The sequence below is a fragment of the Salarias fasciatus genome, chromosome 18 (genome assembly GCF_902148845.1).
Source record: "Salarias fasciatus chromosome 18, fSalaFa1.1, whole genome shotgun sequence".
NCBI classification, from domain to species: Eukaryota; Metazoa; Chordata; class Actinopteri; order Blenniiformes; family Blenniidae; genus Salarias; species Salarias fasciatus.
The window spans coordinates 6,468,375-6,481,690 of record NC_043762.1 but is presented as its reverse complement, the minus strand read 5'-3'; the positions used below and the strand labels follow the sequence as shown (position 1 = coordinate 6,481,690).

The 13,316-nt window shown below is 49.9% G+C and overlaps 1 protein-coding gene across 1 annotated transcript; it reads right to left on the bottom strand.

Moving 5' to 3' along the window:
* Nucleotides 1-661: 661 nt before the first annotated feature.
* Nucleotides 662-12,952, bottom strand: klhl14 (kelch-like family member 14). The gene is made up of 9 exons (XM_030114196.1): nucleotides 12,939-12,952; nucleotides 11,387-12,272; nucleotides 7,961-8,082; nucleotides 2,331-2,420; nucleotides 1,988-2,066; nucleotides 1,711-1,901; nucleotides 1,424-1,582; nucleotides 961-1,118; nucleotides 662-807 (listed from the first exon to the last, which is right to left on the bottom strand). The coding sequence occupies exons 2-9, from the start codon at nucleotides 12,262-12,264 to the stop codon at nucleotides 667-669; spliced, it is 1,818 nt and encodes a 605-aa protein (XP_029970056.1). The 5' UTR covers nucleotides 12,265-12,272; nucleotides 12,939-12,952; the 3' UTR covers nucleotides 662-666.
* Between the last annotated feature and the right edge of the window lie 364 nt (nucleotides 12,953-13,316).

Below are 13,316 nucleotides of genomic sequence, written 5' to 3'. Positions count from 1 at the left end.
GGGAAAGTGTGAAGGATGGGCTCAGTTTCACAGAGTTGTTTTTCTCCTGGTTTGTGGTTGTTTGCCACGGTGAACACAACAGGAGAGCTTAACCGCTGACAGCTGGTAGAAAAAGTTTTCAGAGAACGACAAATAAAAACCTGCTGCATCGTCACTGAAACGGACCAAAAATCCAGCGAGAGAACGATGAGGAAGAACACAAGTGATGAAGAATATTTATACACTGGGACCATCACAGGTAAAGTGAGCCACCCGGACTGATGCTGCTACTGAATACAAGATACCATGGAGGTGAAAGCTAGAGTTCAGCTCGACACTATGCGTGCTATAGAAGAGAAGCCAAAAACACGTACTGTCCCTTTAAATCCAAGGCGGGACCCACCGTTTCTCCCCACACACCACTTTAAATACACCACTTACACCGCCGTCGGGGTCGTCCCTCCATCCGCCAGTGGAGAATAACCAAAGTGCTCTGGTCAAACCTGTAAAAAAATAATTCATACACACCCCCGGCGTCCGGCTGGAGGGTCGGGGTTTTGTTTCTTTTCTTCTTTTTTTTTTTTCCTTTCTTCATGCTCGGTCTTCCTCCCAGTCACCGAGCGGCCCGCGGGCCCCCTCGGCCCCCTCGCCCTCCCCGCCCTCCTGGCCTTTCGCTGGGGTTAGTTGTCATTTGTTGAAGGGGAGGCAGGCGGGCAGTATGACGGTGGAGCAGGCCGGCCCGGCCAGAGGTTCTGCCACCTCCCCCTCCAGCTCTGTCCATGTGCCTTTCTCCGGGCTGTAGCAGATGGTGGAAGACTTGTAGGCCCCCTGAGGACGGAACACATCGAGACCCCCTTTACTCCACTACAGCCTCAGGTCAAAACACAAAACTTTCAACTAGTCCCTGTCCCACTTTGACCCTGACATTCATCTATGACGAATAGGAGTGTGTTCAGGGTGTGTTCGGAGTGTGTTCAGTACCATGCTCCAGCTGTAGCCTCCCACCAGGAAGATGCTGTCGTCCAGCACTGCGCAGCCCGGCCCGCTGCGACCTTCCAGGATGGGCGTCTGCAGGATGTTCCACTGGTCGGCTTTGGGGTCGTAACACTCCACCAGCATCACGTCCAGGTGCGAGAAACCTGAGGGAGGCCGGCAGGAAGTAATCAGAGTACTCACACGTGATCACACAGCACTCCGGAAGCGTAACTCTAACTTCCATCGTGATTGTGCGTTCAGCTGGACCTGCAACTGAGTGGGATTCGATCGATCAGAGCGTTTTCTACTCTGCTGTGTTCTGAGCTTCTGATTCAGTCCAACAGGTCGCCGTCCTTCTTTGTGCTGCCTCCAACGTTTTGTTCTCGCGTGAAAGGCGGATTGATGTAAAGGTCGGCGGGGGTCACGGAGGTCACCGCTGTCTCGGGCTATTAAAAGCCGCGTGTCTCACCTTTCAGATGGTTTCCACCGATGGCGTACAGCCGGTCGTTCATCCCCGCCAGCGCGTGGATGGCGCGCTTTGTGTTCATGTCCTGTTTGCGAGCCCACACGTCCATGACGGGGTCGTAGCAGTAGAGCCAGGAGACGTACTCTCCGTTATGGACTCCTCCTGCAGGGAAACACGCCGTGAGCAGCTGATAGTGTTATATGTGTGTATTGGCTCAGCTGTGGTTGTGAAGTTCCTGCTGTGTCTATCTGTCTCCTGGTTCGGGGTTCAGACCGGGTTCCCGGCTGTACCTGATATGTAGATCTTCCCGTTGTGCACGGCCCCAGCGTGCGCGGCGAGCGGCTGCGGCAGAGAAGACACGTAGTTCCACTCGTTGGTCTCCAGGTTGTAGGACTCCACGCTGGACAGGTAGCCCGTCTCGTTCCGGCCGCCGATCACGTACAGGTGCTTCTCCAGCCGGCAGGCGAAGAAGCTGGCTCTCCTGAGGAGGGGGAGACGGCGCAGCATTACACTCCACAGCGGGGCCGCTCGGGAATCGAACCGGGAGCTGAAGGTGAAGCGCCTCACCTCTCCTGCATCGGGGGCAGCTGGATCCAGCTGTTGAATCGGGGGTCGTAGCGACTCACGAAGTTGGTGCTGTGTTTACCTGCAGAGCAAATCAGGCATCAGAGAGGCCCTCATCCATTCATCCAGCCGCCATCCATCCATCCATTCATCCATTCATCCATTCATCTAGCCAGCATCCATTCACCCAACCATTGTTAATCCATTCATTCAGCTATTATCCATCAATCCAACCACCATCCATCCACTCATCCAGCCACATCTATCTATTCATCCAACAATCTGTGTGTGTGTGTGTGTGTGTGTGTGTGTGTGTGTGTGTGTGTGTGTGTGTGTGTGTGTGTACCGTTGGGGTTCCACTGGTCCTCTCCACCCAGCATCAGCAGGAAGTTCTCCACCTCCACTACACAGTGATGGGCACTGTTGTAAGGCATTACTGCAGGACAGACACACACACACACACACACACACACACACACACACACACACACACACACACACACACACACACACACACACACGGATCAGACATTAAACACACAACCACAGGAGGCAACGTAACAAACGTTCGTGTTCCTCATATGTTAATGAATTGTCACGTGACCCATCTGCTCCATATGAGCCACCGACCCCGCCTCACTCACAGGGAGAACATGCAGACACACCCAGAACCTGGGATTGAACCGCGATCCCCTTCAGAGTGAGGTGACCGTGCGAACCACTACACCGGCCCGGTGGTGTTGGAACCCCGGCACTGCAGCGGCGTGTCACTTCCTGTACAGTACAGTAATCTTCTCTTCAGAGTGGGTTTTTAGTGCGAGTACAAGTCACTTCACACGGAATAAAGCGCCGCTCATCCGTGTCCTATATACTGCTGACTGAATGATAATGTAAATAGCATGTGAGGAAGTTGGCAGCGGCATGGCGCTCGTCTTTGAGGAGCAGTGGAGGCAGGCGGCCTAATCCCCTCGTCTCAGATAAAGCCTGTTTAGTGTATGTAGCATTAGTTGCAATCTGAACCCCCATTCCTCCCTCCCCCCCCCCCCCGCCCCATCACCCGACACCCCCCCCCCCCCCCCCCCCCCCCCGGCGGAGGACCTGCACATGTCAGCCAGCCTGAGTGAGACTGCAGCGAGAGGCCAATTGGAAAGAAATGAGATTCAAGGCTGTCTAATTTTGCAGCAACTGTGATCCATCAGGCGGTGGGGGGGGTTTGTGGGGGGGGGGGGGGGGTGACAGTGGAAATGACTGATGGAGACAGACAGGTGGGCTTTAACATTTCACTGGTTTGTGCTCAAAAAGCAGCGCGCCTGAGATTTATTGAGTGAACACCGTCGTGTTCATTATGACTGTCACCTCCACCATTTCTCCATTTCTCTACATCTCAATGGGGTCAGTCCAGCGGGGTGGGGGGTGGGGGCGGGGGCGGGGGCGGGTGGGGTCCTGCTGCCGCTGAACTATGAGTACAAACATACAGTCGCTGTTTACACCGATGCCTGCTGAGCTACACCGCTTCCAACCTGTAACGCAACCGATGGAAAGCCTCTGTCTGTGCTTTAACTCAGGAGAAGACGACGGACACTTTGGCAAACTTTTGTGACGTTACAGGAAAAAAGGAGGAGACAGTAGTAATAATCAATCAAACACAAAGCTTAGCAGCTTCATGTTTCTGTAGGAAAATCAATAGAGATCGATCATTAATAGAATTCAACCTGATTGCAAGCAAATTGTGTGAGTCTTAGGTTAGTTTCCAGCAAAAATCAATTCAACTTATAGATATATGTTAGATATCGGTAGAAAATAGAAATCTATAAATTGACAGAGATAAATATGTGATATATCTGAAGATATTAACATCATATACAGAGACAAAAATAAAACCAATGTTGGCTTTTTTTTTTAATCAGCAAACTCAAGACCCACACATTCAACCAGTGATTTTCAACGGTCCATGGTGGTGTGACAGACAGAGGGACGGAGGGACAGACAGCGGGAGCTGCTCCTCTCTGAGATGGAGGTCGTCTCGCCCTCGTCACTGAGCTCTGAGGATCACTAGAGGGAGTCAGAGTCTTCTGCCTGGAGACTCGCTCCAGCGCCTCCACAGCTAATGCACCACTGCTGCCTCCACCAGCATCACATCTGCATCCCTCCTTTGTTCTGAGCCTCCTCCGCTGAGGAGGAGGAGGAGGAGGAGGAGGAGGAGGAGGAGGAGGAGGAGCCGGCCTTTGTCTGCTCCTCCTCACGCTGCTCTGGGTACACTAGATGGCAAACTTTCCACTGGGATGAGACGGATCGGATTCTTCCCAAACTGTGTTGATGAATGTCTTAATCAGAGGCCGTCCCTCTCAGGCTGCGCCTCATTGAAAAGTTATGATTGAATGTTAATAATCTTCTAGCCCACATCCATTGTGAGGAGGCTCCATCAGATGGCCACTGATGTGTTGAGGGGATGATTTTGCAGTTTTGTCCTTCCACTCGGACACGGACCATTTGAGTGTTAACTTTTTAGTTTGGACTGATGGAAATCCCTGTTGACCTTTTGCTTGTTGCAGTTTGTACCCATGAGCGTGACTCTAATGAGGAGACGACAGAAGCACAAACAGCAGAGAGCCGCGGGCCCGACGCCCCCATCACACACACTAATGAACCCCGTCTGACACGCCGGGCGGGGGAGGGGCTAAACATCCACACCCGCTGACTGGAAACAGCCACGTCAGGTGCCTGGGTGGAGGGTTTCAGGGCCCCGCCAAAATTAAAGCAAAAGAAAAAAACCCAAATTAGTCACCTGCTCCTTGAAAATGGGCGGGTCTATTGAAGTCAGCCTCTGAGGCTCAGGCTCCACCCCTTCTTCATATCAACCAATCAGAGCAAAGCCCAGCTGGAACCATTTCTGACAGGTTGAACTGCAGCTGTTTAGCTTAGCATTAGCACCATGTAGCCAGACTCAGCATGCTGGCCTCAGGGTCACCATAACCCAGTTTCCACTGCGTTTCAGGTGAAAAACTGTGGTTTATGTTTTGAGAATGGCGTCCGCTAACGGCAGAAACGCTGAAAATGATGCAGTTAGCATGTCGGACCACTAGTTGGTGCTGTTGGTTGCTTTTGGAGAACAAAGAGTGCGAGCTGTGACACTCTGGACGCCGCCATCGTTGTTACTATCGTCCATCTACTGAGCGTGTGCAGAACAACGAAGCAGAGAGTCTCACTGAGTCCCAGGGTCTCGCTGAGTTGGCGAGTTAAAGTGAGTCTCATGAGTCTTGGAGAGTCTTGGTGGTCCTGAGAGAGTCCCAGAGAGTCTCAACGAGTTTCAGAGGGTCTAGGTGAGTCTCAGAGAGATTCTGTGGGTCTCAAAGAGTCTTGGTTAGTCTCAGTGAGTCTCAGAAAATCTCTGTGAGTCTCATTGAGTCTCCGTGAGCCTGAAAGAGTCCAAGTGAGTTTCAGACCTTATTAGTGGGTCTCAAAAAGTCTCGGTGGGTCTGACAGAGTCTCAGAGAGTGTCAACAATTTTCAGAGAGTCTTGGTTAGTCTGGGAGAGATTTATTGAGTCTCAGTAAGTCTTAATGAGTCTCGGTGAATCTTGGTGTGTTTCAGGGAGTCTTGGAGAGTCTCAGGGTCTTGGAGTGTTTTAGTGGGTCTCAGGGAGTCAAGGAGTGTCTCAATGAGTCTTGGAGTGTCTCAGTGAGACAAGGAGAGTCTCAGAGAGATTTGTGAGTCTAGGAGAGTCTCGGAGAGTATCAGAGAGTCTTGTAGAGTTTTGTGAGTCTCAGTGATTCTCGGAGAGCCTCAAGGAGGCTCAGTTAGTCTTGGAGTGTCTCAGTGAGGTTCAGTGAGCCTTACAGAGTCTCAGGGAGTCCAGGTGATTCTCGGAGAGTCTCAGGGAGTCTCAGGTTGAGGAGTGATCCCAGGCTGACAGGAACTCTCCTCTGGATAATGTGTATGAATGAAACGGGGCTGCCGAGCTCGCAGAAACTCGATATGTGCGGCGGAGATGATGTAAAGGAGAGACCGGGCTATGACCTTTGCAGCGTGGCGTCAGGCTGAGCCTTAAAGGTCACAGCAGATGGAGACAGAGAAGAGCAGCAGGTACCCACAACGCTTCTCCACCAAATTATGACAACTGGCTCCCAGTAAGAAGTCATGAAATCGATGGGAGCAAAGCGAGAGGTGGAGGCGTCTTCATTCTCTTCTCATTTCCCCTTCCAGTCCACTCAAATCAGCATCAGTTAGCACAGCTGCCAGACTTTAAAGATTCAAGCAGCTTCCAGATGCAAATACATACTTTCTCATCGTTTCTGATGTTTCTGAAGGTCACCAAGTTAAAACGCTGCAGTCAGAATCCAGGAGCGTCAGAACGACCTGCTGTATTCAGATGCTGGGATGAAGAAAAATCTTTATGAACTACAACAAAAAAATTCACTTTTTCTGAATAGATCCACACACAAAAAACAACATTAAATATAAGCTTTTTGATTTCAGTAAAATTAAGATTACTGTCTCAATAGTCTTGTGAGATTGATTCAATATCATACATTTTATTTTGAAATAACCAATATCTAAATGGGAGCTCTTAATTGGAAACAAATACTTTAAGCTGCAGAAAAAACAGACGGGATGCAACAGTTTATATTCTTAAATTAGGAATAACTTTGTCATTTTCAGCACAATTTAAAATTAAAACAGGAAACTATAATTATTTCCATCATAATAGTCTTGGACTCTTTTTGAATGACGTACATATTCATATTTGTATGAGACGAGTCTTTCTTACTCTCGCAGAAATGACAGCATTTTATCTGCTGTTCCAGCTGATATTTGCAATAAGAAGGTTTTCATTTCGAATTTCAAACTGTCCTTTTATCAAAATTAGAATGTTATCAATCCAAAGAGGAAATTATTTAAATGCTTCACAAATTGTGTCAAATTTTGAATCAAAATCATTTGAATTTGAATTTGATGCAGTTTCAGAATTAGTGCTTAGTTTTAACTTGTACATATTTCCGTAATCAAACTGAAACAGTGATATTTGTATGGTTTCAACTCTTTATGGTGCCAACTTTAAAAAAAGTTAAAGAAATGAACGCTGAATCAGCGTGGCGGCCTCCAGCAGAGGCGAGAGACGGAAAAGAAAAGAAAGAGCTCAAACTGAATTTAACTTCACTGAAACAGTTCATACTTAACGTTAAAGCAGGACGTGTTGTGCTGTTCGTAAACCAGTCGAATCGATTGAACGACTCTTTAACAGGAAGAACCGAGTCACAGTTTCCTGTGAGTCGCTTTTTTTTTTTTTACCTCTATCACTCACAGATTTCTCCTTTAACACTCGCCGACAGGAGCTTTTCCCTTTATTCTGATGAAGAACCACCTCACTTAGAAGAACCATATCTCCTTCACGAAGTGATCGCGTTGAGTTTGTTCGATCATGATTTTAATCATTTTTAGTCCCTCCGCGAATCAAACTCACCTCATTTAAACCCAACATGCGGCCGCAGGTCGCCGGGCGCTAATCCTTTAGCATGCATTAGCACACGAGGGGTAATTCAGTCCGGTGCGTGGATCAATGCGAGTGAATAATAAAGCTACCGAGGACACATGTCGTTCATTATGCTTCCACGGCGGCCACAATAGATCATTAGGCTCTGGTAAATCTCATCATGCATCCTGCCAGCAGATTTCAGCAGAAACACGGGAACCCGGGCATGAAGCGGCACGCCGCTGTGAAGTCACGCTCTGATTCCAAACTTATATTAAAAGTGATAGTGATACATTATTACCTGAAGGATTTAGGGAACTCCTTCCCTCATTTTCCCTGGAAATTAACCTGTGTTAAAGTCATCCATAGGAACAACTATTTCTCATCATAAAAGCCACCAACACAAGACGCCTCAGGAAGGAGGGAAAAGAGAGAGAGAGAGAGAGAGAGGGACAGAGGGAGAGAGAGAGAGAGGGAGAGGAGAGATCAGAGGCTGAGCTACTCACTGGTGAGGATCTTCCATGTCTTTTTCTCGTCGTCGTAGTACTGGACCAAATTACTGGGGAGACGATCGGGTCCAGGAGGCAAACCACCCACCAGTAACAGCATCCTCTTATTGGAGCGGATTCTGCAGTGTGTGTGTGTGTGTGTGTGTGTGTGTGTGTGTGTGTGTGTGTGTGTGTGTGTGTGTGTGTGTGTGTGTGTGTGTGTGTGTGTGTGTGTGTAAGAGAGAGAGGGAGAAAGAGACAGAAACACAATAAAACAGGTGGTAAGCCTCCATAAAAAACATCACCCTTCAGTGTGCTCAGTTTTATATGTCCGGTTTATAAAAAAAAAAAAAAAACAGACTCACAGGAGCTAACACGCTAACAGCTAGCTGCAGCCCTGTGCTGTCCTGCAATACCACTCTGTACCAGCAGATGGTGCAGTGTGGTCAATCGTCCTACATTTAGTCCAAGAAGAAGATTCTGACAGCAGTAAGAAGCAGACATAGTGGCTCACTGCTGCCACCTGCTGTCCAGAGGCGGTGCTACATAAATATTACATACTGTAACTACACTAGGTCTGAGTAACAGGACCATCTGGGACGAGATTCTGCTGAAACTGAGGTGGATATTGATTTAATACTAATCACTCCATAATGTGGCAAAAGCCTGCTAGCTCCGGTTGCTTCATGCCAACTCGGGGGACACGCCCACTTCAGGAGTGGTTCAGGTCAGAGGGGCCCGCAGGAGAAAGGAGGAGTTAGGAGGAGACATGGGTGACAGAATGAAGATCAGATCAGAGTGATTTGACGTTAACATCAGAAATGAGCCGATTTAAAAAGTGATGCAGATCATCCTGAGACGGTGTAATGGACTGAAAGGTTGTCATGTTAACTGGTGACTGTTTGTTGCTCCACAACAAATATTAAAAATACTTCAAGAATCTAGAAACTGCCACCGCATTAACACCCAGATGATTTAATTGTTTAGTGTGTATTATGATTATTCAGTGTTTAATTATTCAATAAAACACTGAATGATTAAAACACTCAGTTTTTATAACTGGATTTATAGTGAGAGTAAAGGAATTTGGCATTGGTGTATTTTTATTTTCAAATCTGATTCATGTTATTTAAGTATATTTTTAAGAAGAAAGTGAAAGCTGGAGTCAAGTAAGTTTATATCCTCCACACCGCGGATAAAGTGAGAGATTAAAGCTGCGAACTGTGTCCATGTAAGATGATACGGGTTCAGTCTGAAGCCACACAGGTCGAAATGTTGGCATTTATTATTGAAAAATGATAGGTGAGAAAATCTGCTGATGATTAGTATAAAATGTTATCAGACACTTTGATGGGAGAACAATCGGTGTTTAGTGTTTCAGATTATTTGACTTTCGTTCACTGTAGCTGTACAGAAAGTTGACCACATAAATTTGATTAATTCTCACATAAAAATGTGCCTGACAGGAAATGTTCAGAATGTTTTTGGAGTTTCAAAATTCACTTCAATACTCATTTCTTTACAGGTTGAATTAGAGATCTGACTATGTTTTTTTTTTTTCCTTACACTGATATAAATGATCATTTTCAGTTGTTTTGATCCAATAAAAGGCAACTCTTTTCTTCTGATAGTTTTTAAATAGAACTTTACGATAAGACTGAGGCTCCGTTTCCATGACAACGTTTCAGGAGAAAAAGCCTCATTTTCACCTTTTTGCTTCAGAAAAGTTCGATGTTCAGACGACGGTGTTTAGAAACCGACGTTCATTTTTACAGAAACACTGAAAAGGATGTAGTTCGCATGTCAGGCCATGAGTTGGCACTGTAATGAAACCACACACACTCACACACACATGCTGCAAAGAACGATACACCAAACAATACCAATGGAAAACGCAGACATTCATATAGACAGAACACCAAGTTGGATTGTTAGTATGATGACTGTCAACTCTAAAACTACCAAATCCAGGAGAATCTGGACTGGACCCAGGACCAGAGTTTCCTCTGTCTACAAGAAGAAGTGTCTTCAGCGTTTTCAAAAACCAGACTGTCCCCCGGACCCCCGTACTGTCCCAGAGACGCCCGTACTGTCCACCTAGACCCAAATACTGTCCACTCAAACCTCCATACTCTCCACCCAGACTCTTCGTCCTGAAGCTCTCCGGTCCACAGAGGAGGCCCTCCCCACATGTTGAACACCGCTGCTGTGACGATTCACGAATCAGAGAAAAACTAAAAATCAGGATAAACAAAGTGTAAAAGTGTTTCCTGTGAGGCTTCACTTCCTTCCTGCTGCTCGTACTTTCTGAATGAAATGATGAAGTCCTGAACAGGCGATGAAGAGGAGCGGCTCGGCATGGTCCTGAAGGCTGACCGTCCTCCACAGACGTCTTTTCAATCAGCCGTGGACGCAGGCCGGCGCAGCGGGGGGCCACGCCGGAGCCCACCTGCCTCCGTTTCATTGGCTGCTCCGAGTCACGTGACGCCCCGCGGCCAATCGCCGCACACTTCCTGCTGTTTGTGTATGAAATCAACCTGAGACGCTCCACACTTTGCTCCACATTATCAGGATTTCCACATATTTCCCGGCCGAGGCCTCTGCTCCTCCTCCTCCTCCTCCTCCTCCTCCTCCTCCTCCTCTCCTTCATCACTCCGGACCCGGTTCTGCTCGGCTGAACCGCCGGCGTCGCCGTATATTCTCCCTGATAGCGGCCCGCTCGGAAGTGTTTTGGGGTTATTCGTATGCAAATGAGCCCCTGGACATAGATAATGGTGATTAATTGAGAGGAGAGAAACAGTGGCATGTGAAACTAATTATGAGGATTCCTGATCCGCTGCTCGTTTGGCTCCGGATGTGGGAAGAGATGTTTTACAGTCACAATGCAACGTTTTACCGGCAGCCTGAGGTTTTCGTCAGGAAGCCGGAAACGGCGACTGGGCTGCTCAGAGTGCTCGTCGGGTCAGTCGGGGGGGGGTTGAACGCACGCAGCCCGGCCTATTTCTGCGCGCGAGACACTAACCTGGAAACGAGGAGCGTCGCTCGCCCCTTCATCTCCAGCTCCCACTGAAATCCTGTCAGATCCGCCCCACTGTGCAACATTTCCATTACTGGAATATGAGTAACAGCCGGATCCCGCGCTCTGCACAGACCATGTCATCCCGCTCACACTTTAATTGCAGCATTTGGAATTGTAATCATGCAAGTTGCCTGAAATCAGTTGCACGACCTTCGTCTGGATTGCTACATCTTGTCTCCGGTGATTAGAGAGCGGTTACGCAGATGTGTGAGGAGATGAGGAGGCTTGTTTTCGGTAGCAGTGCGGCTGTGGTTTGATGAGGGGAGAACGAGGACCCGGGTCCGGGCCTCGTGGCCCAGACCGGGCCGGGAGCACAGACCGAAGTGTGTGTGATGTGCGTTTGTGTGTGTGCGGCGCTCGCTCACCTGCTGGCCGTGGTCTGTCTGCAGTGCTGCCTGAAGGGCATCAGGTGGTAGTTCATGGCGTCCAGCAGCAGCTTCTGGCACACCGGGTCGCTCCTCATGAAGTCAACGGACTGCACCCGCTCCACCAGCTCGGGCGCCGGGATGAGGGCGAAGCGCAGCCTCTTCATGAGGTCCGGAGCGTAGTGCATGCGAGTCTCCCGGTCATGCTCCAGCCAGAGCACCGACATCTGGAAGAGCGCCAGCTCCGACTCCACCGGGGGCGGCAGAGCGTCCAGCATGGCGCACATCTCCTCAAAGTTCAGCAGCAGCACGTCCTCCACCAGGTACTTGTTGGCCAGCTTCTTGGTCTCGTCCAGGCCGTGCAGGGCGGCGATCTTGCAGATCTGCTTGTAGTTCTGCACGGAGATCTGGTCGTTGAGGAACTGGACGCTGAGCTTGGTGATCTGGGGGACGTTGAGGATCTTGCTGACGGACAGCACCTCTTCCACCGTGTCCAGGGACAGCGTGACGTTGGCGGTGTACAGGTACTCCAGCACCAATCGCAGTCCGATGGAGGAGCAGCCCTGGAGGACCAGGTTGTTGATGGGCCTGGTGCCGGGGGTCACCAGCTTGTCGTCCGGGGAGGACGAGGGCGTCCCGCTGCTGGCCTGGTCGCCCTGGCTGCCCTCGCTGCTGATGACATTATGGGAGGAGAAGAGGGATCTGAAGTACTGCGAGCAGGACGCCAGCACAGCCTTGTGGCAGTGGAACTGCTGTCCCTGGGCAGTGAGAGTCACATCACAGAACAGCTGTTTCCTCCACAAGAGGTTGAGGCCGTGCAGCAGGGTGTCGCTGTGCGTTGGGTCAAAGGTGGATGTTCTATCGCCCGATCTGGACATGACGCCACCTAGGCAACAAATAAACCATGCAAGCCGTTTACCCCACCGTCATTTATTAGCACAACACGCGCGCGGGGCTGCAATCACTCAACTGACACAAGACAAAGACCGCTCGGCTTCCCCCCGTCCTTTCTTTCTTTCTTTTAGGAGAAACTTATTGGACGGACCGGGAGGGACCGTCCGCGGCAACTTTGCGCCCCGGCGGCGGACGCAGACGCGGCGCTTCTCCCCGCAGAGAGCCGGAGCGGAGCGGCATGGAGGGCTGAAGGGCGCTGCGGGGACGCTGCGGCGGCGGAGAGGGAGCCGAGAGGAGCGGAGAGGGGCCGTGAGGAGCCGCGGCGGGGTCCGGAGGTCCGGATGATCCCTCCCCGCCGCTCCGCGCCGTGCCGCGCCGCTCCGCGCCGCCTCCACAACGGCGCGCACGGGGGGGGGGGGGAGAAAAAAAAGCGATCAGTCCGCCCTGAGAGCCGCCGGCAGCGGGCTGAAACCCGCCGGAGTTCCGCGGAAAACATCCGGAGAAACGCAGCTGCCGGTAAAGTTGAAGGCGACGAGCATGGTGCGGCTTGAGGAGGCGGTTTGTGGATTGTGCGTGATGCGCGGCGCGCGGTGCCCGAAGCTTCCCCAGAAAAGCGCCTGTCACAACTACACGACGAGGGGAAAAAAAAAAAACTTACCTGACTTCAGCTCTTCACACACACACCAAAAAAACACCCCACAAAGTACGCTTCAGCTTCCAAATAATTCCTCTTTGTTCTCCTTTTTCCCCTCTCAGAAAATCTCCTTTTGGCGGTGAGGCTGGCTCCCGATCACCATTGATTCCAATTCATAAAGTCACTATTTCGGCTTATTTGTTGACGTTGATCATTTGTTCTTCAGAATTAACAAGAAGTGTGTGTGAGTGTGTGAGAGGGAGCTGTGCTTTCTGCAAGAGAAGAAGAAGAAGAAATATACGTGTGACAAATTATGCTACCAAGAAACAACACATCATTATCCTTGGGCCTGGGGCTCAGTGAGTCGTAACGAGAGTAATAGGAAATCCACGGTTGGGGAGA